The sequence below is a fragment of the Equus caballus genome, chromosome 8 (assembly GCF_041296265.1).
Source record: "Equus caballus isolate H_3958 breed thoroughbred chromosome 8, TB-T2T, whole genome shotgun sequence".
Classification (NCBI taxonomy): Eukaryota; Metazoa; Chordata; class Mammalia; order Perissodactyla; family Equidae; genus Equus; species Equus caballus.
In genome coordinates, this window is record NC_091691.1 from 4,527,242 (window position 1) to 4,554,986 (window position 27,745).

At 56.9% G+C, this 27,745-nt stretch overlaps 1 protein-coding gene across 2 annotated transcripts; it reads left to right on the forward strand.

The window, feature by feature from the left end:
- Positions 1-408: 408 nt before the first annotated feature.
- Positions 409-27,737, forward strand: PPIL2 (peptidylprolyl isomerase like 2). 2 transcript variants are annotated; one of them, XM_023646795.2, is made up of 20 exons: positions 409-1,554; positions 3,142-3,191; positions 4,072-4,117; positions 6,335-6,397; positions 7,396-7,447; positions 11,970-12,021; positions 14,151-14,242; positions 15,085-15,174; positions 15,800-15,875; positions 16,692-16,852; positions 18,418-18,493; positions 19,101-19,207; positions 19,642-19,731; positions 20,000-20,033; positions 20,696-20,813; positions 25,306-25,362; positions 25,996-26,068; positions 26,173-26,235; positions 26,330-26,469; positions 26,739-27,737. In XM_023646795.2, exons 1-20 carry the CDS (start codon positions 1,523-1,525, stop codon positions 26,833-26,835), a joined length of 1,569 nt encoding a protein of 522 aa, XP_023502563.1. In that variant the 5' UTR covers positions 409-1,522; the 3' UTR covers positions 26,836-27,737. The 2 variants fall into 2 exon arrangements, with proteins under 2 accessions (XP_023502563.1, XP_023502564.1); XM_023646796.2 differs by having other exon boundaries at positions 1,431-1,554; positions 7,396-7,479.
- The last annotated feature ends 8 nt before the right edge of the window (positions 27,738-27,745 follow it).

The following is a 27,745-nucleotide window of genomic DNA, read 5'->3' on the forward strand; positions in this document are numbered from 1 at the left end:
ACACCTCCCTAAGGAATTTCAAAGATTTGTGACTCTTGTTGCCGCTTGACATGCTGACCTTGGAATCAAACCTGCGTGTGAGATTGAGTCCTCACAGAGTGCTTGCCTGCTGGACATCAGCCGATATTCACTGAGCCCTTGCGCGTGCCCTGCACCTTGCTTGGGACTGAAAATAGTAAACCAAGCAGTTGGCATCCCTGCCCTTAAGGAGTTTACATCCCATCCTCGTGTGTGGGTGTGTGTGTTACATCCTGTTGTCCTGTGTGCGTGTGTGTTACATCGCATCTTCCTTTGTGTATGTGGTAAACTAGTACATAGATCAAATAACCACAGGAGTACAAGTTGTGATAAGCCCTATGGGAGATGAGATGGAGATAAATGGGGTGGGTGGTTGGGGAAAGGCTCTCTGAGGAGGTGACATTTATGTTGAAGCCTGGGAAATGAGGAGCCAGCCATGAGATGAGAAAGGGCAAGGACAACTGGCTTTGGGTAACTGGGTAACTGGGTGGATAGCCGTACTGTGAGGAGAGTGGAGGCTAGGGGTAGAGGCAGGATGGAGAATTCTGCTTTGACCAGACATGTTAAATTTGAGATCAGTGGGTACCCAAGTAGAGGTCAGGAGTCGGGAATGCTGCTGATTTAGTGTTGGGAGTCAAGGGATCCAAGTGGTATTTAAAGCCTGGTCAAGATCACCCAGTACTGGAGTGTAGATGGAGGTCCAGGGCTTAGGCTGGGGCACACAGTGATCTGGCGGAGGAAAAGGTCCATCAGGAGAGACTGAAGGGATCAGTGAGGGCTCTGGACCTTCAGGCTTGATGGCCACCTGCCCCTGGCTGCCCAGGAGAGGGCCCTGGAGGCAGTGAGGCCCGAATGGGCGGAGAGAATGGGAGGTGAGCCGGTAGACAGGCAACGTGCACTTGGCTTTGGAGGCTTCTGCCTTGGAGCGGGGCAGAGATGGGCCGAGGCTGGTGGGACTTGAGGCTCTAGGCAGACTTCTTTTTGGTGAGGAAGATTGGCCCTAGAGCGAACATCTGTGCCAATCTTTCTCCATCCTTGATGTGGGACACCCCCAAAGCCTGGCTGGATGAGCAGTGTGTAGGTCCGCGTCGGGCCGAACCGGAAACCTAACCACTGTGCAACCCTGCAGGCCCCAGTAGGCAGACTTTTGAAAGGCCTCAGAACCCAGGTCAAACCAGGGCGAGTTTGGGCGGGGACGGCACTGCGCCCGGGCTGGGCGGGTACGCGAGGCGGTCCGCAGAAAGACCTCCCAAGAAGATGGGCCTTCAAGGCAGAAGCAGCTCAGCACCCACAAGACGCGGGCTCAACCGGAGCTCAGCCGGCAGCCCAACGCCAGGGCTGCCCCCGAGGAGCATGCGCTCTTGGCGCCACCGGCCGTACGTCTGGCCCGCCCACTTCCGGGGCGCGTCCGCGGGACCCGGAAGTAGTTACGGAGATCGGCCGAGACGCTGTCTGCTGGCGTCGAGTTTCCGCGCTCGCCGGTTTTGCCGCCCCCGCCGCCGCCATGGGGAAGCGACAGCACCAGAAGGACAAGATGTAAGCTGAGCCGCAGCCGGGAGCGGGGCCCCGCCTGTGCCGCGCTGCGCGCCGCCCCCCGCGCCTCTCTCAGAGTCGGTCCCGGAGCCCCTCCCCGGGCGGGGACTGGCCCAGCGCCGGCGTCCCCGGGACCTGGCTCTGCGGGGCTGTGGGTACTCTCCGCGAAGCGCCGACCCCGCCCCGCCCCTCGGCGTCTCGGCTCGGGACCCCTGGGCTGCCGTCTCTCCGGCGTCCGCGGTCTCCCAGTGCGCCCGGTCCCGTCTGTCAGCCTGCGCCCGTGCTGCTGGTTAAGACCATCCCACCTTGCGCCGTGTTCCCCTCCAGCCGCCACTGTGTTCCTTGGGTTTTCTTCACAACAGGACGGGAAAGACCTGGGACCGTCTGCTGTTGTCTGTGTCTTGAAACCACGCCAGTCAGGCTTTCTCCCCGAGGACTGCTCTGATCAAGATCCTAGTAACTTCCACGTTGCTAAATCTAGTGGTCAATTCTTAGTCCTCCTTTTTGGGCTTCTCAACAGCCTATGGCGCAGTTGACCGCCTCTCTCCGAAGCCCGTCTTTGGCATCTAGGGGGCCGCACGCGCGTTGTTTGCAGTCTGCCTCAGTGGGCTCTCTTCACTGCCTCTCTGGCTGGGTTCTCCTGCCCCCCTCCCCCAGACCCCATAGGCGGAATTCCCCCGTTTGTGCTCCGTTTACTTTCTCCCTGGGTGATCTCTCGTGGACGTCTGATAGACATCGCACATTTAACGTGCCCCGCACGGAGCTCTTGGTTTTCGGTGCCTGAGCCTGCGCCTTCCCCGTTTTCCCGGTCTCCACGGTCAGGCCACTGCTCAGTCGCTCAGGTCTGAGGTGCCGGAGTTAGCCTTGGTGCCTCAGGGAACCCGCAGCTCTCTCTTCCTCCGTCCACCAGTAAGTCCTACTGGCTCTCCCAGGGATCGACCACTTCTGCCCCGTCCACCCGTCCCCCCGTATGTGGAGTTTATGCCAACTCCTTCTCGGACCTTTGCAGTCGCCTCCTGACTGGTTTTCTGCTGCCTCTCTTGCTTGTCCCGCTACACACAGCAGCCAGAGTGATGCTTTGAGAACTTATGTTAGATCATGTCAGTATCCTGCCCCAAACCTCCTACAGCTTCCATCCCTCTTAAAGCAAACCTAGAGTCCTTACACGGCCTGCGAGGCCCCTGGTGATCCGACCGCCACCCGTGCCTCCTCCATCTGCTGTCACATGGCCCTGTGCACACTCTTCTTCAGTGACTTCCCCCTTCTGTGGGAACATCCCAGCTTTTCCTGCGTCCTGGCTCTTGTACGGGACATGCCTGCTTGGTCCCTCCGCCCGGCAAGCTCTTCCCCCATCTCTTCAATCTTCTGATCAGGCCTTCTGTGCAGTTCAGTTCATTTCCTTCAGAGCAAAGCAGGCCTGTATGTGCTTCCTAGTGTATGCCTGCGTTCTGCTGTGTTTAGTGCTGTGTGCCTGTTTTATAAGTATTTGCTGAATGAATGAGTGAAATGATTCGGTCATCGGTTACTTACTTCCAGAGACTGTCCTCTTTGTAGACGGAGTGGTAGTAAGCTTGTCTCTTCTTTCTTCAGGTACATTACCTGTGCTGAATACACTCACTTCTATGGTGGCAAGAAACCAGGTAAGGCATGAGATCCTTCTGTTCCCCTTGGTGTGTGGGGGCTGCAGTTAAGGAATGATGTCTTCGCTATACGATGAACCTGTAAAAATTAACAACTAACAGGAACATGGAAACTATAGGAGACAAATGGGCTGAGGACACATAAAATTTACAAAAAGGAAAGCTACTAAACGTGTGAGAGAATGTTTAATCTTGGTGGTGATTTTTTCTTTTTTGAAGATTGGCACCTGAGCTAACAACTATTGCCAATCTTCTTTTTTTTTTTTCTGCTTTTTCTCCCCAAATCCCCCCAGTATGTAGTTGTCTATTTTAGTTGTGGGTCCTTCTAGTTGTGCTATGTGGGATGCCGCTTCAGCATGGCCTGATGAGCGGTGCCATGTCCACGCCCCAGGATCCGAACCCTGGGCTGCCGAAGCGGGGAGCGTGAACTTAACCACTTGGCCACAGGGCCGGCCCCGGTGGTGATTTTTTTTAACGTAGGTTTAAGTGACAGTCTTTTCTCTCTCAAGTTAATAAAGAGTAAAAAGAATGATAACACACACTGTCAAGGCCGCAGTGAAAGAGCGCTGTCCTAGTTGCTGGTCGGGGTAAAACCGGCACAGCCATTGTGGAAAGCAGAGCGAAGCCCTCCAGCAGGGGTGCTAGAGTTCTGGTAGAAACCCGACTGCAGTGGCCTAAACAGGTGTCTGCCTTGTCCTCTGAGTTCTTTCTTGACGCACCATGTGTGTAGGTTCCATTTATTGAAGGGTTTTAATCCACAACCATTGCTGCACTAGGTAATTGACGTGAACTTTTTTGAAAATGTAATTGAATTGTTGGTAAGAACACATCAAATTTTTTACAAAATAAATTTTCTGTCTTTTATTTTCATTTTAAACAGATATCCCACAAACAAATTTTCGTCGTTTACCTTTTGACCACTGCAGGTAAGAGTTTGGAGAGTTCACTCGTTCCCTCTGATTGTTCTTTGAGACTCAGTCGTTTGACAGTGACTCTGATCCTTGGAGGTGTAGATGTGGGTTCTGTCTGCGTCCCCCAACCCAGATCTTCCCTAAACAGGGAGGAGGTGGCCCAGTGACAGTAAGAACTAATGATTGTTTTCCGCCTGTTCCCATGCGTGGTCGTTTTAACCTCATTCTCACCTTCCAAGGTAGGTAGGCTCTGTCGTAGCCTGTTTTACAGTTAAGAGAACCAGTGCTGAGAAGAGTGAAGTCCCTCGCCCGGGGGGGCGCATCCAGGAAGTGGTGCCACTGAGGCTTGAACGCAGTGGTCTGATGCCGGCTCATGCCTTTCCTGCTTTGCTTTGGGTCCAGGCTCTAAGTAGTAATGGCAGCTGCAGCAGTCGTGATGCCATGAGCCCCTGCGCCTTCCCTGGGAGCACAGGGCCCTGGTGGGGGTGGGGGAGACCCAGCTGCAGAGCTGCTCAGATGCTTCTGTCCATCCTGGTGGGTATGTTTGTGAACAGACGGTGAGTCTGCTGGACTAGGGAACCCCAATACACTGGGGGTTGCGGGAGTGGGTAGGTCTGGTGTCCCCTCAGGCCTGAGCTTCCCCAAGCCTGAGCCATGGTCACCTCTGCCCTGAACACATGTGTCTACATAGCATGCCCCCCGCCCCGCCCTCCCCCTCTCAGTTCTGATTGCGTAGGTCAGGGTGAGCCCTCAGAGCTGACAAAGCTTTCCTGGGGATCCCGGCACCTTGGTTGAGGCAGGTCAGCCAGATAGCACAGGGCGGCGAGAAAGGGGCAGAGGGGCCTGCGCACAGTGCAGGAAGGCTGGGCGCTGCACCAGGGGCCCCCAGGTGGCTCCCACATGGTGGCGAGGGAGGGCTTTTCCTGCTCCCAGCGCTTGCTCAGGGAGGGTGAACAATGCGGCCCCGGTGCATTGGCTGGATCTCCCCACCCCAGCAGGTTTTGTCATCAGCCTTGTGGAATGTGGTCTTATTCAGAGTGGGCAAGAATTGGTTTTATGGAAATACTTTCATTTTTGGTTCCTACTTTCTCCAAAAGTGTGTGATCTGTGTTTCACCCATGTTTTTAATTACCTTGGTTTCTGGCTAAAAATGTGCCTTGAGAATGTGCCCTTCGGGTCTCACTTAGGGCAAGATACATGTCCTTTTCTTGCTATTTGGAGCTTGCTTTGGCATTGGTCCTGCTCTGATCAGTCCCCAGCAGCACCAGTATCCCCTCTAGGTTAGAGTAGAAGGTTGGGCCAGAGAGGGAGGTAAAGTTGCACCATGAGGGCTTCCTGGGGCAGCACCTGGGGAGGTTACCCCAATGCTGCCAGGCTGTCCAGGTCCTTGGGACTGACCTGTGCTGACTAAACTCATAGGTGACTGATGTACAAACAAGCCAGGTCAGCCAGGGCTGTTAATGGCTAGTGATGGAAACCCTATGCAAGAAAAAATAGATATTGGCTCAAGGAAGTCCACCGAGTATAGCCTCCCCTCATCTGCGGGCTCTGCTTTTCCTGAGCAAACTCTCCACAAGGTGGCAAAGGGCTTTTGGAGTCTGGGCCTCTGTGGGCCCCTCCACCCCCACATCTGTGTATCAGAACTTACCCAGGGCTCCTGGGACCTCAGGTTTTGCCTGAGTCATGTGCCCACCCCGTGGAAATGTCGGGGGAGCTGTGTGCACTTGTGGTCAGGAGCAGGCAGGGCACCCTCACACCACAGTGGCCCCACCAGAGTCTCTTGGGATGGGAGAGGGCAGTTCTCGGTCGAGCAGCGTGGCCTGCCTGCTGCGTGAGGGTTCGGGCAGCAAATTCCAGTCCTGTCTCCCTGAGGCCATCTCCAGGGCCTCGTGATCTTGAACATGATCCCACATGTGTTCTGTGACACAGCAGAGTATGAGGAGAGAACCAGGCTGCTGCTGCTGCAAGGCCCCCTCTGCACCTCCTGGGACCCTTGCCTTGTATTTACTGGTTTGTGTTGGGAGCTTCTGAGGGGCAGAGATGTGGGGGCCACCTCTATGTGGGCCCCCAGCCAGGCCGTGCAGAGGAGTACTAGAATCGTTGAAGGAGTAACTGAAGGAGGGAGGAGCTAAGGGAGAGGTCACAGGAGCCGTGTGGGGGTGGCCTGGTCAGCCCACTGCATGACCAGTGTGCCCAGCAGCTGACCAGGAGTGACTCTGTCCTCTTTCTCAGTCTCTCTCTGCAGCCCTTCGTCTACCCAGTGTGCACCCCTGAAGGCGTCGTCTTTGACTTGCTGTGAGTTTTCCCTTGACTCCTGAGCTGACAAACGGGGTGAGATTGTTGACGCCCACTCCGGAAGGGGCTGTGGGGCTCCAGGCAGTGCTGCCCCAGCTCATGCTGAGGCCGCCAGACTCCAGTCCCAGCAGCCTTGGGGACGTGGGAGGGACTGCCAGGGCCTTAGGGATGAAGCAGCAGGGCTGCTGTGACCCCCAGACAGGCAGCTTTGCTGGCAGGCGCTACGGCTTCTGCCTAAAGTGGCGTTGAACCCTTCCCCGCCATGTGGCGGTCCTAGGGTTGTAAGTGGCACACCTGTACCTGTTGTGGAGTATTAGTGAACTGAGTGTCTGTCGCTTTGTGAAAGCAGAGCCATGATTAAGGTGCATACTTCTCCAGTGCTGTATTTTGAAGCGTTATGTGCAATTTTATGTTCCGGTATAAGCCAGCTTCTATAATTTTCTCATATTTCAGACTCATCTTTGAAAATTTGGAAAATACTTCAAAGTAAAAGGAAAAATTTACTGTAATTACACTATCCAGGATACTCACTCTCAGTAGTTAAACTCCTCGTTTTCTGTAGGTTTATTTGTAGTAACATGGTTGAGATAATTCTGTGAAGATAGTTCTAGATCAATTTTTCACTTGGTTATGATGAGAACTTTTTTTTTCTATGTCATTCAGAATTCTCTGGAAGTACAATTTTTGAAGCTGGCCCAGTATCTCTGTCATTTTGTGGATGTATCAACATTTATATATATGTCTTTTTTGCTAGTTTGTCTCATTTATCCATAACTGCAATAAAAACCCTGAACATAGCTTGAAACCCACATACCAAGAAATATTCCCCACTTCCTTTGCGAAGGAAGGCACCCCTCTCCTTGGCTTGTGCTAGGAGAGGTGACGTGGGGCAAAGGCCATTCACGGGTCTCACCTGGAAGCAGCCCTCCAGGACCATGGCCTTGTCACCAGGCTGCGCCTGACTGTCTCACCGACACTCTCTGTTCTCTTCCCTTCAGGAACATCGTTCCTTGGCTTAAGAAGTATGGGACCAACCCCAGCAACGGAGAGGTAGGGGCTGTGCAGGCGTGTAAGTCATGCTGGTGAGCGCTCTCCTCTTACCTGGCGTTTGGTTCTGTGGTGCTTGTGTATACACGAGCGTGGTAGAGAATCATTCATGGGGCCCAGTGAGGAGGGACCGTCCTCTTCCCTCTTCCCACGCCCAGTCCTTTCCAGAAATGTTCCCTACGTGTCCACAGGTATGTACAGGTATATGTTGTCTTTCCTTGGACCGCGGATGCGATCACGTGCGTGAATGCCTTTGTACCTTGCTTTCGCACCCTGCAGTGTGCCTCAGAGATCTGAACGTGGTGGTGCATAGCGCCCTGCCTCATTCTGTGGTGGCCACACACGCCCTCCTGCGGAGTTACCATGTGGATTGAAGTCACCTGCTGTTAGAGACAGTGGTCAGGGAATACCCTGGTGTGTGTTTCCTGGGCACACGTATGCGTGTCCTCCCGGGACTGCTGCCTCACAGGGTGGCTGCATTTTCCGTTTTGGTAGCTACTGGCCACTTGCCCTCCAAGGAAGGTGCACCATTTTAAACTCAACAGCAGTGTGTGAAAGAGAATGCTTGTTTCCCTTTACCCTTGACAACACTGGCTATCATCTGTTTTTTTTTATTTTAGCTGCTAATGGGCAAAAACATTTTTGAATTTGTATTTTTATCATAGGTTAAGCACCTTTTGATATGTCATGTGCACAGGTCCAGTGTCATGAATTCTGTGCTGCTCAGAAGAGACTCCCAGAGCCATGTTCTGGCTTATTGTCCTTTTTTTCACCCCACTGCCTGCCTTTCTCGTAAGCCCACGGTGTTCCCACGTTTCCGTCACCCTCTCTGTCGTCTTGGTCCCTTTACTTCTCAGGGATTTCTCTCCTTCCACCATGCTGCGGCTCGGGCCCATTTTTTCATTTATTCAGTTGCGTCCCTTCATTCAGCAAGAAGGTGTTAGCCCATGCTGTCTGTGGGGCCTGGAGCTGTGAGCAGAGCATAGACAGTGGGTGGCAGAGATGTTTACTGAGAGGGAGGATGGGTGGGCTTGGGAATATTTCTGGAGCAGTGCCATTTAGCTGAGACCTGGGGATGAGAGGAGATGGTGGCAGATGGTCAGGGGCTGTGTCAGGGGGCCTGGAAGGCTCTGGAGGGAGCCTGGGTTTGTTCTAGGTGGACTAGAAGCCGGGCAGGGTTTTAAGTGGGAGTAAGTTGTGATCTGGCCTCTGTTTTAAAGGCTCACTCTGGCTGCTGTGTGGGGAACAGACTGTAGGAGGTGAGGGTGGAAGCTGGGAAAGCCGCAGGGTGCCTGCAGGTGTCTGGCAAGAGGTGCTGAGTGACCTTGGACCAGGGAGGAGGCCGAGGAGGTGGAGAGGTCGGACCCAAGACTGCTGTGCAGGGTGGACCAGCGGGATTTGCTGAGATGGCGCATCAGGGTCCATGGCTCCCGGGGCAGGGGAGAGCTGAGTAGTGACCTAGTGCAGTCTCGTCTAAGGGCTCAGTGAGCATGTCCTGTGCCAGGGGCAGGCAGGGGGACCCAGGTGATCAGCCTGTGCTCAGATTCCAGGCCAGTGGGGCTTTGGCAGAAAGGTGGATCCCTCAGAATCAGAGCCACAGGCTGCAGGCCAGGCGGGCGCACGGAGCGAGGGCAGGCAGTTGGGCTGGAGGGGGGATGAGGAGGGCAAGCAGGGAGGGTGGGGACTTCTGCAGGACCTTGGAGGACAAGGCTCCTGACTCCTCCAGGCTGTCTGGGGCAGGTGTGTGAGGCTGGGAGGTCATCCTGCTGAAAGTCTGGGCAGTGTGTGGAGGAGCGTTCAGGATGAGGCAGGCCGTGTGGGGACTGGCACTGTGGAGCTGCCAGGTGGGCTGGGGCCAGGTGGGTAGAGCCCTGTCTGCCAGGATAGGGGCCGGACCTGATCCGGAAGACAGTGAGCTGGGTGAGGCCTGGTCAGCTCTGTGACAGAGGCCTCAGAGGCCATGCTGAGAGTGGAAGCCATTGTTGTCATTGTCATTGTTCAGGGAGGCCCAAGAGGATCCAACTGCTGTGAGGCTTGACGGGGAGAGAGCGAGGGGGTGAGTGATGTGACTAGTGTCCTGGTTACCAGCCTAAGATGGGTAAAATCTCATTGGTTTGGTCTTTATTTATGCCTTAGCTTCCTATCTTCTGGAGGCCCATTTGTGCTGTCTGGGCTCCTCTAGTCCTGGTGACAGTCTGGGGAGGGTTCGGGTTCCGTGGCCCTTGGCGTCAGGAAGGCAGCTCAGCAGCATTTTCTTCCTGGCCTGGTGGTGCATATTCTGGGCGGCCGCCAGGAGCCTGCAGGCTTTTCTCTTTCACATGGTTGGATTGGGGTGCTGGTGGCCTCACCCTGCTAAGGAGAACGCTGTCAGGAGTCTGCTGTGTCCTTCCTCTTTTTTTCTCATTTGAAAGTGTGGCTGGCAGTGTTCCTCTGTGAGGTCTGCTGCTGGGAGCCACCGTGGGCTTCCTGGGGCTTCTGTGGGGTCCGTGCTCCCTGCCTGTGCCCCCGTGTGATTGGCTTGTTTTCAGGGGATGTTGCCATCCCTGGGTGCCTGTCTGCCCCAGTGGAACAGCCAGTGTGGAGGCTGGGGCTCCTCTGCTGCCGAGGGTCTGCGCTTTGCTGTGTCAGTGGTGGTCTTCAGGTGCCTTCAGCCCCCGAATCCCTCGTGTTTTCTTGTGCACACATGCCCTCATAGCCTCTCTTTCTTTCCTGGTGGACATTGCCATTCGGTTGCCTCTGGGGTGCTTTCCTCTTACTTTGGGTGTTTCACTCCATGGGTGCTCTTTGGGGCTCCGAAACATGTGGATTGTCCTGGGCTCGGCCCCCCGCCAGGCCTGGGGGCAGCTAGTGACTTGGCCTTGTGTTTGGGCTTATCTCACTGAGGCTCGGCCATGTCCTTTGTTCCAGGTGTCTTGTTGGGGTGACTTTCTGCTGGGACACACCTGACAAAAACCGTGCATGTCCTTATCGAGGGCCAGGGATTCTCCCTGGCCTGGTCTCCAAAGGGCCTTATTGAAGGCTGCTGTGTCCAGATGTGTGACGTCAGCAGCGCCCCCTCCAGCTGAACTGCTGAGGAGTGTCCCTGTGGAGTTAGCTGCCATTGAGCCCCTGGGCCCAGGGCCAGTTTGGCCCCATCTCACTTCTCAGGGCCCCAGGAGGAGTGTGTCATGTGTGGGGTCTCCCTGAGTTGTCATGTGCCCAGGGTCCTGGCCCTGTGGGAGAAGGGCTGACTGGTGGGAGCGGCCTTGGGTCAGAGACGCTGTCATCTGTCCCGGAGTCTGATGCTCACCTGCACAGGGTGGAGGGGGGAGGGCGGTTGGGCATGGTAGTCGAATGACGAAGAAATGAAGCCAGCTGTGGAGGAGCAGCTGTGGGGCTGGCCAGCAGGCAGGGCCTTGTGGGGGCTGGGCATGTGGACCGGCCGCTGCAGGAGAGGGAGGATTGGCTTGGCTCGGGGGCTCACCCCTGGGCCCCCTGCACACTGTCTCCTCTGAGCCCTGGGTAGGCAAGCCCTCCCAACCCCCGGCCCTCATATGGCCAATGGTGCAGGGATGTGGGCCCTGAGTCCAGTGCTCCCAGGGGCGCAGCTTTGCCTCCCTTCCAGGCTCTTTCTGCAGCCCCCTTTACTTCCTCCCACCAGGCCTCCCTGCCCGGGCCTGTTCTCCCCGTTGGCTGCCGGGACTCAGTTTTATTGTAGTTTCCTGTAGAAGAGGTGAGCTGCAGACACATCACAGAAACTCACAACAGAGTCTCCCATTGGGCTCACTCCTAGCATTTGGATGTACTTAGTCCTTTCTCCCCACTTTTTGGCCATTTGTCTTTCTTACAGTCATAGAACAGAGCAGTAAGGTGAACGCATGCGTACCCTACACCCAGCTGAAGGACCACATTCTTTATTTTTTTTTAAGATTGGCACCTGCGTTAACAACTCTTGCCAATCTTTTTTTTTCCTTCTTCTTCCCAAAGCCCCCCAGTACATAGTTGTATATTCTAGTCTTAGGTCCTTCTGGCTCTGCTATGTGGGACGCTGCCTCAGTTTTGGCCTGATGAACAGTGCTAGGTCTGTGCCCAGGATCCGAATCAGTGAAACGCTGGGCTGCCGAAGCGGAGTGCGCAAACTCAAGCACTCCACCACGGGGCAGCCCCAACATTCATTTTGAAATTTCAGAATTAATCAGTGTTCACCGTAAAATGTCTAAGCATTGCAAAAATATAAAGCAAAGCTCTGCCCTCGGCCTCGGCTTGCAGCCCAGAGGTTGCCCCTGAGAGTGGGGTCACTCTGTTCGCCCAGAGGCTGGGGGTGGGGGTGATCCGTCCTGCCGCCCCTCTTCTCCGGGTTCACCTCTGTGTCCCCGACCCCAGGTCAGCACGCGTGACTGTAGTTCTTGCTTGTAGTTGTAAAGGCTTGCGTGGCCAGAGACCTTTCTAGTCTGGGTGTTTGACCCAGCTTCACAGTGAAGCCTCAGCACGTCGTCACATCAGCCACTTATTCCTAATCATTAATTATTAATTATACCTTCTCCAGAAACTGGATGGGAGGTCCCTGATCAAGCTGAACTTTGCAAAGAACAACGAAGGTGAGTGGTCCCTTTTGCAGCCACCTCTAGGATTGGCCCACAGAACCCAAGGCCCCCTGCCTCTCACCAAGTTCTCTGCAGAATCAGTCGTTCCTTTCAGATCAGGCTGGACACTTGCTTTTAATTTCTCAAAGATGTAACATAATTTCTTCTTGAATGTCTAGGTAGTTTAAAGCTATGGGGTGGGAGTGAAACCTTGAGTTTTGAGGACTTCTTCCCACGAAGGCAGTCAGGCCGCATGGGCTGCTGGTGGCTTTCGTGGGCACAGGCCCTTTCTGGCTGCAGCTCTGGTCTGGTCATTGCCGGAGGAGGAAGCTACTCAGGCTGAGCCCAGGGCAGGCAGCGGGCAGTGGGTGTCGGGCTCTGACACATTTGCCGACTGGCTCTTGGGCTGGGCTTCTCACCACTGGTCGTAAAGCCCCAGCCCAGCCCTGGGGTCCTCCTGCTCCAGGTTCCAGCGCGCCCTCCACTGTTCTTGTTGGCCAGACGCCCACGCTGAGGCAGGCCCCAGGGGCCCTGACCTGGCTCTGGCTTCTGTGGGCCTGTGCAGGTGCTGTGGTGTAGGTTGGCGTCTGTGCTCACTGGGCATGTGCATTCCGAGGAGATGCTGAGGCACCTGAGGGCGGGGCCTGGCCCACAGTAGGTGCTGGTTCACAGTGATTGAGTAAGCTGGCCTCAGTGAAGCAGAAGCAAAGTACTTTGTGGACAGTCCCTAGGGGTCAGGGAGCTCTGCCCTGGTGGCCGAGCGCTGAGGGCCTCCCCACTCTGAGATGGATTGTTTTGGGGAGGCCCACAGTATGTGTCTCGATTAGCAAATATTTACTGAGTGCCTGCCACATGCAGAGAGCAAAACAGGCCAGGTCTCTCCCAGAATGAAAGGGGCTTACCTTGTGGTGAGGGAGGAAACCAGAAAACAGGTCACTTTGGAGTGTCCGCTGCTGCTTCTGCCAAAGGCAGAAGTAAAGCAGGTGAGGGGAGAGGGTGGTAGGAGGGCTCACTGACTGGGTTTGGGTGGAAGAGAGGGAGGGAGCCATGTAGGGATGTGGGGGAGAGCATTCTAGGCAGAGGGCACAGCCAGTGCAAAGGCCCTGAGGCGTGTCTGGGCTCAGCCAGGAGTCTAGTGTTGCTGCAAGTGTGAGTGAGGGAAGGAAGCAGGGGCTACAGTCGGCGAGGTCAGGTGGGGATGGGGTGCGGAGCAGTCTTGCAGGCCTGGGTGGCCATGGGAGGACTCTGAGATTCAAGCCAGAGAGGAGAAGCGAGATCTGACCTAACTTTTGCCCCTTTTGTTGTTTAAACAATTTTGACCTAGCAGTCACCGTTTTTTGCTTGTTTTGTTTCTGATTGAAAGTTTCAGACACGTGAGAGTAGAGAGAATTAGCAGTGATCCCCTGCCTGCATCCACCACCCGGCTTCAGTTCCGTCACCTCACGGGCTGTGTGATTCTATCTGTGCTCCCGCTCCGCACCCGCTTGGGTGATTTTGAAGCAAATCCCAGACATGATATCATTTCACACTTTAATATCTCAGTGTGTATCTCTGAAAGATAAGGACTAATAATAATCACGACACCATTATCACACCTAGAAAATTAACAGGAACTCCGTAGTATCATCAAATATCCTGCCAGTGGTCAGATTTCTGGAGTGCTCTCATAAATTTTTTTTACAGTTTTCAGGTCAGGATGTTTTAAAAGTCCACACAAATATGTGTGGTTGGTAGCGCTGAGTCTCTTAACCTATGAGTGTCCCCCTTCCTGTGGTTTATTTGTGGGGACTTACTTGAGCGGGCTCCCAGGCGTTGACGGGCAGGGCCAGGGAGGACGGCAGGAGTTCATTGCAGGAACCCAGGTGAGGGCTCCGGGAGAAGGGGGCTCAGGGCAGGGTCTGAGGCGGAGGAGGAGGCCAGGGCAGTGGTCGCGGTGGTGGGCCGGGGGCTGACAGGGCAGACTCCTCTGAGGAGGGCCTCGCCGGGGCTGGCTCCTGCAGCATAAGCAGGAGTTTCCTTGTGGTGCTGGAGGAGGGGGTTTGAGCAGCTGCCTGTCCCTGTGGGTCCCTGCTCCGCGCGTGCTCACGTGGGGTTCTGCCTCCTGCCTTCTCTGCCCGGCTTCTCTGCGTGGGCCTTCTCACCAGGGAAGTACCACTGCCCGGTGCTGTTCACCGTGTTCACCAACAACACTCACATCGTGGCTGTCAGGACCACTGGCAACGTCTACGCCTACGAGGTGGGTTCTTGGGGACTGTGTGGCATCCAGGCTCTTGGGTGTGTGCCCCAGGGAAACCCTGGGCTGGGGGTGCACCAGGTGCAGTGGGCACGACCTGTCCCCATGGAGCCTACTTTCTGAGAGCCAGCAGCATAGTTGAGAAAAGGTGGGCCTTTCCTGCAGCCTCCGGACCTGAGGCCTGGGCAGCCCTCTCACACCCCAGGGGTCCTCCCCACAGTCGTCTTCAGCGAAGCCTCTGACCACCAGGCCCTGGGAGGGAACTGTGCTCTGAGGACGGGCCCCAGGGCTTCGAGGGGAGCACTGAGCCCCCCAGTTCCTGGTGGAGTTCCCAGGAGGAGTGGGTGCGGCTGGTGGCGAGTGTAGGGGAGAGAAAGCCCCTATTTCCACACCCATCCTGCTCTGGGCGTGCCGACGGAGGGTACAGACAGCAGCCGTGGGCCCCATGTTGGGGGAAGCCCTCTCTGGGCCGTTTTTGTCCAGTTACTGGCTATTGGCAGGGTCGGTGTGGCCAGTGCTACTCGAGCAGTCCTTCGGGTCACTTCTTCCCCAAAGTGTGCATGGGCTGCATGGACACTTGGTAGAGATGGGCAGCCTCTGGGAGCCTGTCTGCTGATGTGTAAGATGTGTGTGACAAGAGCGTCCTGCGAGGAGCCTTGCTGAGAGGGCTGAAGTCGAGTCTCTGGGGTTCAGCAGGCTCCGTCCTCAGGGCTGGGGCTGCTGCTGTGAGCCCATGGTGGGTACACGCTTGTCCCCGTCCTTTTCCCCACGTCTGGGCAGGCTCCAGGCTCCCTGTGCCGGGGTGGGGGCAGGCACCATAACGGCGGGCTTCCTCCTGGCCATAGGCAGTGGAGCAGCTAAATATCAAGGCCAAGAACTTCCGCGATCTGCTGACCGACGAGCCCTTCTCCCGGCAGGACATCATCACCCTCCAGGTGGGTGGCCCCTTCCCACCGCTGTCCCCAGGAGGGACCACATTGAGAACCTTGGCACAGCTCCTGTCTGCCAACTCCACCTCTCCACCCAGGCTCGCTGGCTTCCTCCTGTGATCTGCCTAGTTGTGGTCTCCCAGCTGCCTTCCGCGCCCCCATCTCTAGCCATGTGAGCTCTCATGGGCTGCTTCCTCAGTCTGGCTCTCATGGGTCCCCCTCCAATGCATGTCCCTGCTGTGTCAGGACCCCTCCTCTCTGCCCCCGGAGCCATCTCGGCATTTGAGTGGCCCTTTGCAGGCCTGGCTCTCCTCTCACCCCTTTGAGGGCAGGGGCTGCTGCGTGCTCGGTACCCCAGCATCGGGCACAGGGCACGTCTGTAGGCGTCAGAACCCTGAGTGAGTTAATGAACAGTGTGGACTTAGAAAACCATGGGTGACCGAGATGGGCAGTTCCTTTCTGTGGCTTGTCCTGCTTTCACTGGGGTCAGCCATGCCCTCTACCCGTCCTGACTCCAGGACCTTCGTGCCACCCGCCCATTCTTTGCTGCCTGGGGCAGCTGTGTGGCCCAGGACCGGGTCCTGGCTGTAGTGATGGGCTCACTCTCCTACACGTGTTCTTTTCGCTGCAGGACCCCACCAATTTGGACAAATTCAACGTCTCCAACTTCTTTCACGTTAAGAATAACATGAAAATAACAGACCCAGGTACGTGCAAGCTGAGCTGGTCTGGGTACCAGGGGTTTGGGTGCAATAGGTCGCTGCTCCGTGGGCAAGGCCCTCACCTTCCTGGGGGCCAGAGCACCTAGGAGTCTCTCTCAAGCCTGGACAGGCCTGGAATTTCCCGAGCCGATGTTCAGCCTCTCCTCTGCTGAGGTTGGCAGGAGCACCCTGGCCCACACCCGCCCACAGGGCCTGGCGTGGTGGGTGCCAGCTGGGAACGCTGTGCCTCATGCCCACCTCCTCATGCGGTGGAGGCCTGGCTGCCGCCCCCTCCCCACTCAAGCTCGGCTCCAGGGCTGCTTCCTGGCCCAGGTCATCAGTGCCTGGAAGGGACCCTCCCATCCTGGGAATTGTCTCTGTCGCCATTGTAGGGACAGGCAGTGCGGGCTGCTGGGTCCTTCTGGCAGGTAGGCAGGTCCTATGAGGGGTGGTGAGCGCAGGCACTGCTCAGCCAGCTGGTCTCTGCCACCAGGGTCCTGCGGTGCAGGGCTATTTGTGAACACTGTTGGGGCTGGGGTGGGGCTGGAGACAGAGACCAGAGCCGACGCCTGTGGAAACCACTGGCTGTTAGACTTGCTGCCCTTCTGGGCTGTTTCCTCGCTCACTCTCCCTCTGCGTGCTCCTCCCTGCGTTTGTATCCATCACAACGGTGTCTCTGTGATGGAGGCTCAGATTACGTCGGCTGAGTCCTGGCCCAGGACTTCTGTCATTGCAGCCGGCTCTGGCCTCCTGTCCCTGTCACACACATTTGGGGGCGTTGCTGAGGGCTCAGCTACTCAGGGCCACCATGCTGCTTTGTAGACGAAGAAAAGGCCAAACAGGACCCGTCTTATTATTTGAAGAACACAAATACTGAGACCCGAGAGACACTGCAGGAGCTCTACAAGGAGTTCAAAGGGGACGAGGTCCTGGCGGCGACCATGAGAGGCCCGGAGAAGAAGAAGGTGGACAAGCTGAACGCTGTGAGTCGGCAGAGGGCCAGTGCTGCCAGCCCAGCCCCTTGCAGTGGGCCCAGGAGAGGGGCTCGTGGGGGCCTGGGCTACGTTTAGAGGGGAGGTGCTCCTGGGGGCCCGGAGTGGGGCTGCACTGAGGACCACCCTGAGACGGCGGGGGGGGATGGAGGAGGCCCCCAGCCATGGAGGGTCTGCATCGTGCTCTGGCCCAAGCTCGGTAGAGTGGAGCAGACATGCTGGGTGGACAGCTGCCCAGGGGCTTCGCTGGTACCCTGTGACCCAGCAGCCTCAGGCCTGTGGGTGGCAGGGAGGGGATGGTCCCTTGAGGTGCAGTGTCACTGCCCTGCAGAGCTGGTCACTTGGTGCACAGAGGAAACCCAGGGAGAGATGGCAGGGGCCTTTCAGGGGTGCTGTGGTGCTGAGGGGAGGGAACAGGTGGTGCTGGGGGCTGCTTGGTGCCCACCCCGCCTGGGCCTCTCCTGGGCATCAGGTTCACTTCTCACAACACCCAGCAGTCGGCCCTGAGGGCCCTAGTCGGCAGTGATGGCGCCAGGGTTGTGCCTTGGGCCCCGAAGCTGCCCTTTCCCCTATTCAGGCCGAGCCTGGCGAGCTGGGGCTAGGGGCGTGGGGAGGACAGGGGGAGGCTCTGAGGCTCCCTCCTTCAGTGATTATCCAGGGAAATTTGTGAAAGTGAGAAGAGAAAGTGTGTTGTTCATAATCCTAGCACTCTTAACAACAGCTCCCAGCATTTTGGTGTATTACCTTCTGATGGGGAGAAATATCTCTTTTTTTCTTCTTCTAACCTGGGATAAAAAAATAACGTCTATTGGGGCTTTTTTTTCCCTGATTAAAAGGATAATGTCTTGGGCCAGCCTGGTGGTGTAGTGGTTAAGTTTGCACGCTCTGCTTCAGGGACCTGGGCTTCACAGGTTCAGATCCCGGGCATCGACCCAGCGCTGCTGTCAAGCCATGCTGTGGCAGCATCCCACATAGAATAGACGACGATGGGCAAAGATGTTAGCTCAGCGACGATCTTCCTCAAGAAAAAAGAAGAAGATTGGCAACGGATGTTAACTCAGGGACAATCTTCCTCACCCCCCAGAAAAAAAAAATGATAATGTGTTTATTTTAGAAACCTGAGACTTTTAAAAGGAAACTAGAGTCCCTCATGGTCCGATCCCAGAGGTGAGCAGTTTCTGCCTGACATTTGATTTCCAGGGTCTCATTTAACGTGAGAGCCTTGGCCACCCGGGCCTTCAGCCCAGTTGAAGTTGTGGGCTGCTGCCTCCTGTGCAGGCCTGTCTTGCTATCCAGGGCACGCTGGCTTGGACCACACCTTCCCACTCCTGTCATCACATCCCTTGATCCCTCCGCCCTTAGGGAGAGGCTGAGGTGGGTTGGGCTGTCCCATCCCCGAGGAGGTCCCTGCTGGTGTCTGTGGGCGGTGGCTAGGTCCGCCTTCCTGGATGAGGGGCACCGAGCAGGGCCTGAGTAGTGGGGACAGCTGGCTTCTGTGTCCCTGGCCCGCCAGCGTCCTCAGGCGCCACTGACAAGCTGACATGGTTTTCCCGCAGGCCCACTATTCCACTGGGAAGGTGAGCGCCTCCTTCACCTCCACCGCCATGGTTCCAGAGACAACGCATGAAGCAGGTAGCTCTTTGCCTCGCCATCACCAGCCGTGCTGCTTAACAGTGGCTGATGGCAGGACACCCTGCCTGCTGCACTCCTCAGTATTGCTCTGTTGTGCCCAGCTTTGTGGAACTTAGCAGATCAGGAGTGGTCAGGTGGGGATAGGAAGTGTCCCTGTGGAAGTGTGTTTGCATCTGGGGTAGGGAAGGCCAGGGGCAGGAGGTCTCACCCAATCATGTCCTGCTTGCTAGGGCCAGTCCACCTTAGGCTCCAGCCCAGGTCGTGCCTTGGCACCTGCCTAGTCTGACATGGCACCTAAGCTCTCCACCAAGACTGCCCTTGGCATCGCCCCCAAGTCCCCTTCCTCTTGTGATCTCAGCCTGTTGGCCCCTACCATCCCCTGAGGCCCCCTGCAGTGTCCTGGCTCTTCCAGCGTCCCCTCTTAGGTGCTGAGCCCCTCCTCGCCCCCTCTGCCCATAGACTCGCCCCGGCCTGCACCCTGCTGCCTGTGCTCAGCCAGGGCAGACCTTGAGTTCTCCCGGAGCGCAGCGAGTCTGAGGGCTCAGTGCCCGGTATGGGGGCTGCCGCAGGTTGAGGGCAGGCGCCGAGCTCGGGCCTCTGCTTGCAGCTGCCATTGACGAGGACGTGCTGCGCTACCGGTTTGTGAAGAAGAAGGGCTATGTGCGGCTGCACACCAACAAGGGCGACCTCAACCTGGAGCTGCACTGCGACATGGTGGGTGTGTGGCCGGCCTCCGCCAGCGCCCAGGGTCCTCTCCGGGCTCTTAAGTGCAGGGCTGCAGTTGGTCCATGCTTGTTATAAGGAATTTAGCCTGTCCCCTAGGAGAAGTGCCCCCACGTCCCTCCCCAGAAGGGACCCTGTTAGCCGTGTGCTGCGTTTCCCTGGCTGGTGTTCTGGGCAGGTGTGCACACCTGTCACGTGAGAGTGGTCGGCTCCTCCTGCTGCTCTGCTCTTCCGTCTCCCCATGGCCCTCACTCCAGGTCATGGTGGCTGCAGTGTCCTGTCGTTCTGCGTCATGGGTCCTTCCTTCCACAATTGTGCTGGGCGGCTGACCATCTCCTGCTGCATGACAAGGGCCCTGGGTGGCATTTGTGACCCTCCCATTGGCTGCTGTTCAGCTCACAAGGAGGATCTGGGCTATTTTGCAGACACCAAAGACCTGTGAGAACTTCATCAGGCTCTGCAAGCGGCAGTATTACGACGGCACCATCTTCCACAGGTGCATCCGGAACTTCGTGGTGAGTGATGTGGGCGAGCTGTGTAGCTCCTGGCCAGCTCAAGTCCTGCAGGGGACCCCCGTCATCCCTGTGAGCTCCTCCTCAGGGGCGAGAAACACACGGGGTTGTGCAGAGGGCTGTCCTCCCCGAGAGCTCAGACCCTGGCGTTGAGCCCGTTTGGCAGGCAGGGAATTCATTCTGTCACTGGGCAGTGGGCAGCTGCCAGAGGGCCGGCAAGGCCGCGGGGTCATGGGCCCGGCTTGCTCACTGGCTTCTGTTCTTCTTGCAGATCCAGGGTGGTGACCCCACTGGCACAGGCACGGGTAGGTACTGGTGCTGGGGCTCCCCTGGGCCTGCTCTGTGGCCGTGTGGGGCAGGTGGGCGGGGGCCGTGCTGAGGGTCCAGATGTGGAAGCTGACAGACCAGCCACCGACATGCTGGGTGAACTCAGGCCCGTCCCTCAGTTTTCTCATTTTGAGCTAGTCGTAAGGTCTAAATGATAGACAGGGACGGGGAGTACATTGCCTTCTCTCTGGGCCTTCAGAAGCACCCCCTTTTCCCAGCAGACCAAGGGGGGCTCAAGAGAGCCCACAGCACGGGAGGGTTGGGCCCCCTGAGACCCCCAGGTGCCCTCCCGCTGCCTCTCAAAGCCCCCCTCAGCCTGTCAGCTGCTTGGGCCCAGGCCCACTCCCTCCTTCCATGGTAACGACCTGTGGCCTTCACCCTTTACTTGCTGTCCTCGGGACCAGGCCCCACCTGGGCTCTGAAGGGCCTGGGGGCTGGGTGTGTCCAGGAGAAGTTGGTGGTGAGGGTCCCTTGGGGCCAGCACTGCCTTCCAAGGTGCCCCTGCCCCAGACACGGCCCCAGCAGAGCCCGGTGCCCCCTGGGACTCAGCACAGGTTTCTAGAGCTGGGCTGCATCCTGCTGGCTGCACTTGGCTGGGGCCCAGTGTTCCTGCTGCCAGCCTCGCTCCTTTCTCTTCCAGGTGGGGAGTCGTACTGGGGGAAGCCCTTCAAAGATGAGTTCCGGCCCAACCTCTCACACACAGGCCGGGGCATCCTCAGCATGGCCAACTCAGGGCCTGACACCAACAAGTCTCAGTTGTGAGTTCAGCTGGGTAGCTGTGGGACCGGCCTGCAGGTTCTCCCTCTCAGCCTCTCCCTGAAGGTTGTGCTTGACCTGAATCCAGTCCAGAAGGTGTGCAGCACCCCTGGGGAGACTCACACGGCATGGTCCAGACTGCTACAAGTGCTGGCCATGTGCGCCTGTGTGCCAGACAAGTGAGCCGGCAGCTCAGCGCCCTGTGGTGTGTGCCGGCGAAAGAGCAGACATCGGTGGTTACCAGGAGATCCAAAAAGGCCTCCTGGAGAGGGGGTGACAGGAGGCAGATGTGGGTGTGGGCGTGGGTGGCCTGGGCCATGGAGGGGCAGCTGTGCAGGCTCAGCCTTGAGCAGCCGCTGGAGGTGGTGCACTTACGGAAATGGGGGATGGGGGGCTGAGAGTTGAACTTCGAACATTGAAGTGTCAGATGCCTGGGCCTCCACACTTGGTCCCAGTCTAAGTTTCAGCACCGAGAGGGTGAGAATGGGCTGCAAGTACAGGCCTGGGCGTGTCTGTGTCCAGATATAAAGAGGGGGTGAGGATCCAGCCCCAGCGAGTGTGGGGGAGGGGCGGCTGGGACCCACCTGGCGGAGGCCAGGCAGAGGCTGCCAGCGTGGGGGTAGTTCCCGGAGGAGCCACCTGAGGAGCGCGGCGTGCAGGGTGGGCGAGGCTGGGTTGGGCATCGAGGACGTCTGAGGGGACGCCCGACAGGCCCCGCTGGCTCCGTGGGATCCCGGGCCGGCTTCTCTCGGAGCTCTGTGGTTTCGTCTAAGTTTTATTATTTCCGGAACTCCTTAATTCCTACTTTCCTACTTGTTCCTTTGTTTGCTCTTCCATCTTTGCCCAGTTTTTTGAGGTGGTTTGTATTCTTGTTAAGAGCTTTTTGGATTAGATCAGTTATCTGTAGTCTAAGTATTTTTTCCACATATTTTTATTTGGTTGGAAAGATACCACGTAGTATTTTTAAGTATTGTATCTTGCAGTTGTCTCTCTTGAGGTTTCGGGCGTGCGCGGGGCTCGCGGGGTTTTGGACGGCTTTAAGGTGTCCTTTTTGCGTGGTGTGTGCGCATGGTGTTCCCGTGCATGGATGTGGACAGCGTTTCCCTTTCCCCCGCTGCACTGGCATCGCCGATGGAGCAGTCCCGCCGGCCCCAGTGGAGTGGGGCTACCTTGGGGTCCTTACCTGTGTTGAGTGTCACTGGCTGGCCCCACATCTCACAGCACCTCACAGCACGGGGAGCAGAGAGGGGCTGGGTCCCCCGGGGTCGTCCTCTCCGTGGGGAGCCTCCAAAGGGCGGAACACCGCCACCTTATACCCTCCGTGGTCCCCTGGCTTAGGGGGCTCGTTGCAGGTGATTTTTCCATAAATCCTGTCCGTCCTCAACCAGGGCCCTCCTGCCGAGAGCTTCCTCCGCTCCTGCCCCGCCCTCCCCTCCCACGTCACGTATCACCTTCTTATCTAATCAGGATCTCATTCTGTTCCGCTGCCTGTCGGGCATTCCTCCACCAGTGTCCCGCTTCCTGGATTGGACTGGCTCTCCCTGCGGGCTGCTCTGCAGGGTGCTCTAGGAGGCAGGTCCACCCTCACTGTTCGTCTCTGCCTTAGTTTTGGTTTTTACTTGGTTGGTTGTTCTCTAATATGAACTCTAAGATCATTCTATCTAGTGCTTTGAAAATTCTATTGGAATTCTTGGCTGATGTGACATCTATACTTTGGAAGAACAGATATGTACATGACATCTTTCATCTAAGAATGTGGCTTCATTTTCCCTGTGGATGTGTTTAATATCTTTTAATATGATTTAACAGTTTTCTTCACATGGGTCCCCTGCCTTTCCAGATAAAGCTACTCCTTAAGAATTTTATAATTTTGTGATTTTTTTTTTTGAGGAAGATTAGCCCTGAGCTAACTACTGCCAATCCTCCTCTTTTTGCTGTGGAAGACTGGCCCTGAGCTAACATCCGTGCCCATCTTCCTCTACTTTATATGTGGGACGCCTGCCACAGCATGGCTTTTGCCAAGGGGTGCCATGTCTACACCCGGGATCCGAACCAGCGAACCCCGGGCCGCCGAGAAGGGGAACGTGGAACTTAACCGCTGCGCCACCGGGCCGGCCCAATAGATTACCTTCCCAAGGGGAAAGCCACTGTGATATTTTTGTAAATTGAATTTTTTTCCAGTTCTTTTGCTCGTGTAGAGAAAGCCTGTTTATTTTATATCTAACCACTTTATAAACTCTCTTATAGTTCAAATAGTCTTTATTAGGAATGTCATGGGTTTCTAGATAGTCACATTTACCAGCACAAGCTGGGGTCCTCCCCTCTCTTCTGCTGTGGACACCAGTCACCTCACTGCGGGCCTGTGAGGGAGGGGACATGGGTGTCCTGTCTCCAAGTGACATACTGTTTTGCCATCTGATCAAACTTGTTGTTGGGCCTGCTTTTGTAGAGAGATTGTGGAGTTTCTAGATGCTTCTCTCAGCATCTGTTATTGTGGCCATAGGATTTTCCTTTCCTCCTTGAATTTGTGGATGTGACCACTGGGTTGACAGCCTTTCTGTCTCTGTTTCGTCCTGGAGTAAAGCGGACTGGTCCTTGCCGTGCTGTTCCACTGGCTACTGTTTTAGGTATGCCACTGTCGTCACCTGGGAGCCGCGCTGGGTTGTCTGGACTGAGCCGAGAGTGAGGGGGGTGCCCGCGCAGTGAGCCCACCCCACTTCATGGCCTGGAGCAGTTTAATTCCCTTGGACTCAGCTGCTTGTTGAGTTAGCTGGTCAGGGGCAGCTTGCACATCATTCGTGCTGCTGCTCAGGCGGGTTCCACTTCAGGGGCCACTGGGTAGTTGTGGTTTTGCCAGAATTGGACTCGTCCATCTCTGGATTTCCAAACTTGCTTCCGTGCTGGCTCCTCTGTCCGCACTCCCGGCTCCCTTCTCACTCCTGGCTGGTCTGTGTTCCTTCTTTCCTTAATGGTTCACAAGGGTTTAACTGCTTTTACCTTCTATGTGATTTTCAGGTTCTAGCTTTAATTTTCTTCCTGGTGTCTTTTCTTTCTCTCCTTTCGTACTTTCATGTCTTACTCTTTACCACTGAAGACACTCGAGTGTGACACGTTGAGGGTGTGGGTTCCCTGTCCACTGGGTGCTGCTCGTTGCTTGTTTCCCTGTTAATTTCCTCCCGGCAAGGGGTCCGTGGGAGTGTTTATTTGCAGGGAGGCTGGGTGAGCGGTTTGTGGTGGTGTTCGGGGAGGGGATGGCTGTCACCTTTTATTGCTTATTTACAGCTGGGCCCTAGGAGCCCATGAAACTGCTGCTGGATTGCTGATGTTCCTGGCTTTTGAGTTCCAGTATTATTTGGTGCTTTCTCTGACACCTTTCTTTTCAAAGAACTAACTGTAGACTACATTTTCTGTTATATTTTTGTTTTCCCTTTTGTTATTTTTCTGTTTCTGTCCTGTTTCCTTCAGGTTTATTTCATTCTCTTTTTAGTTTCCTTAACTGCATTAGAAATTAGCGCCAGTGAGACCGGCTTGGTGGCCAGCATTCAGGTCTGCACAGTTGGGGGTTTCGATGTCTATGGAGACCTGTGGCTGGGCCTGGGGCTGTGCTGCCCATGGAGCAGGCTCGGTGCTTCGGGCCTCCCTCCCTCACTGGCTGTGTGCGCGCTGCCCACACCGCCTCTGGGGGCATGGCTTTGCCCCCTCGGGCACCGTAACTGGTCCCGCGACACATTTTACCTTCGTCTCTTCTCCCTAGCCTTTTTCATATTTCTCTTCATTCCTGCTTTCCTCCTTTCCTGGTGTGGAAGTTTTACTTATGGCCTTAAGTCAACAAGTCCGTCTATTTGCAGTCTGAAGTTGAGTTACTGCCTCTCCCTCCCTCCAGACAAGACCCTTGCCATCACCCCCAGCCGGCTCTCACCTTAGTGTGGTCGGCATTTTAATTCCACTCATTTTTACCAATTGAGATGTGAAAACTTTCTGGCTCAGCGTTTAAGTACGTTTACCCATGGGTCTCAATGTCTTTACTCCTTGTCCTGCTCGTTGCCTCCTTTCTTCCAGTTCAGAGTCCTTGGTCCTTCAGTTGGTCTCTCACTGGGACAGGCTCTGGTTTCCACTCGCTCCCCCCCAAACCCCCAGCCTCCTCTCCAGAGCATCTCTGCCTCCAGGCTCTGGGCACAGTGTCTGCCTGATGGGAGGCTGGCAGCAGCGGGCCTGGAGGCCAAGCCTCCCGTGCCCCTCCCTGGGCGCTGTGCCCTGGGCCTTCTGGGGGGCTGGAGGCCTGGCTTCCCTGGGCAGCCTTGGCTGACAGCCTGCCCTGGACGGGCAGGGCATGGGGGCCACCACCCACTCACTATCTCCAACTTCCCAGAGTGGACTCTGGAGAGAGGGGTGCGCCTGGCTTGTGTCCAGCAGTTGCGGGGCGGAGACAGGCTGGGCAGAGAAGCTTCGGGCTCTTCCTGACCCTCCTCCCTCTCTCCCTCCCTCCCTCTCCAGCTTTATCACCTTCCGCTCCTGCGCCTACCTTGACAAGAAGCACACCATCTTCGGGCGGTAAGAGAAGCGGTGGGGGAGATCTGGCAGGTGGGCTCGCTCCCTCCCCAGCTGGGACCCTCACTGCCTTTTCCCCAGTTTGCCCTCATGACTGTCGCTGCCCGGGTCGTGGCCGTGCAGAGTGAGGACTTGGGGCTGCTCTATTGGCTGGGAGACGTTTGGTTCTCCAGACCTGCCAGCTAAGGAGGGCAGACCGGCTCCAGCCCCATCTGGCTGGCTGCCCTGCCCAGACTCACCCCCTCGGGCTCTCCTTTGGATGGTCCGGTCTTTCTCGCCATCCTCTGGTTCAGGGTTGGTGGAAAGGCCCAGATGGTATTTCCAGCTTTGTGGCCTCACGGTCTCTGTCACACCCCTCAGCTCTTTATTCGTAGTGCAAAAGCAGCTACAGACAGCATGGAAGCAGTGGGTGTGCTGTGTCCCAATCAAACATCACTGCCAGAGTTGGGCGGACTGGGCCCCTGGCCATGGCCAGCTGGCCCTCCTCTCCTTGCCCTACTGGGTCTTTCTGCAGCTAGTCTGGTCATGCCCCTCCCCCGTGTGCAGCCTTTGCAAGGCACTGGCAGCCTGGGGCTTGGGCTTTGGGGGTGCCCTGCTCTGGGCACGCTCAGAGGCACCCCTGTACCTCTGCTGCAGGGTTGTTGGGGGCTTTGACACACTGACAGCCATGGAGAATGTGGAGAGTGACCCTAAAACTGACCGCCCTAAGGTATGTGCCCCGGAAGAACAGTGAGGCTGCTCCTCAGGCTTGGCATCGGGCGGGATCGCCTGCTGCCCCCGCCGGCCCTGCTCACTCGCCTCCCCTACTGCTAGGAGGAGATCCGCATTGACTCCACCACGGTGTTCGTGGACCCCTACGAGGAGGCTGATGCTCAGGTGAGGAAGGCACGGCTGCCACGTGGGAAAGGGCCTGAGGGAGGGCCCCCTGGCCTCAGGGGCTCTGGCCAGCCACTGCCCTGCTCCGCCACAGATTGCCGAGGAGCGCAAGAAGACGCAGCTTGAGGTGGCGGCCCCAGAGAGCACGGTGAAGACAAGGCAGCTGAAGCCAGGGAGCCAGGGCCCCCAGACGTACCGCCAGGGGGTGGGCAAGTACATCAACCCGGCAACCACGTGAGTTGGGGGGGGGCTCACGTCCTGTTTCCACAGTGCCCACGGATCAGAGCCCGCAGGGGCAGGGAGGCCGAGGCCCTGGGATCCCACGTGAGCGGGTGCCACAGGGGCCGCTGTAGGCAGACGAACCCAGCCGCGGGGCCTCAGTGCAGGCGGAAGAGATCGAAGCTTTGGGGTGAGGGTGTGTGCGACCATGCGATGGGTAGACACCTGGCTCCTAGCTTGGAGGGTCTGGGACCCACACGGCAGCTGGAGTCTTCTCTTCCCAGGAAACGTATAGCAGAGGAGGAACCGTCAACCAGTGCAGCTGTCCCTGTGGCCAAGAAAAAGCCCAGCCGAGGTTTTGGGGACTTCAGCTCATGGTAGCAGCAGGCCTGCTGCTCTGGACCCTGGTAGGGACGCAGGGCTGGCGGCCTGTGTCCATGTCACGCAATTTTCTGCCCTTGTAAGCCTGCCTTTCGGGCTGCAACTCAATAAAGCTCTTGCCTTGCCTGGGTCCCCTTTCCTGGCCCCAGGAGCCCAGGGGCCTCCCTGTCTCTCTCCTGGCCCTGTTTCCAAGGCCTGCACCCAGCCGGAGTCCACGCCTCAGACTACAGGCAGGGGTCTGGCCCTTCCAGCAGCTTGCGGCCTGGGCCTGGGTCGGGAGGAGAGGCTGGCTGCTCATCGCGGTTGCCCCAGGCGCCCCATTCGGTCATCTTCTCAGGGACTCTTCACTCAGTGTGGTCCCACCGGCAGCGGCACCTGGGGCCTTGTTAGAAACAGGCATTCTCAGACCCCAGGCCTTCTGACGAGAGCCGCGGGGCAGGGGGCACGGTCAGGGCTCTGCAGTCCACGTGTTGACAGACCTCTGGGGCTCCTGATGCCAGTGGTTTGAGGGCCCTGCACTAGAGCCTTGACATTTGTTAAAACCTTCTCTGCTACTTCTTGTTTGGGCTCACTGAGGCCCGCCCACCCAGTAAAGGCTCCTGGGCAGCCACAGCCCCACCCCTGTCTGCTAGTACCCAGGACTGCCCGCCTCCCAGCCTCAGGATGGTGGTGAGACCACACGTGGGTGACACTGGCCAGCTCCTGTTACTGATGGACCAGTAGAAGGCCTTGGCGAGCTGGCGTGTCCCCCTTGCCCCCACCTCTCCACTCTCAGGACTGTCCTTATGCTCAAATATGACCCTCAGCCTGGGCTCTAGGGCTTCCGGACCCAGTGCACCAGCGTTTCGTAACAGAGCCCTGCCCTTGACCTTGTTTTTCTATAAATGTCTTCAAAACACTGACACTCGCC

Coding starts and splice junctions, on each gene's coding strand:
- PPIL2 (XM_023646795.2), top strand. CDS start 1,523: ATGGGGAAGCGACAGCACCAGAAGGACAAGAT. Junction 25,363..25,995: donor AAGCACACCATCTTCGGGCG/GTAAGAGAAGCG, acceptor CCTCTGCTGCAG/GGTTGTTGGGGGCTTTGACA. Junction 26,236..26,329: donor ACGAGGAGGCTGATGCTCAG/GTGAGGAAGGCA, acceptor GCTCCGCCACAG/ATTGCCGAGGAGCGCAAGAA.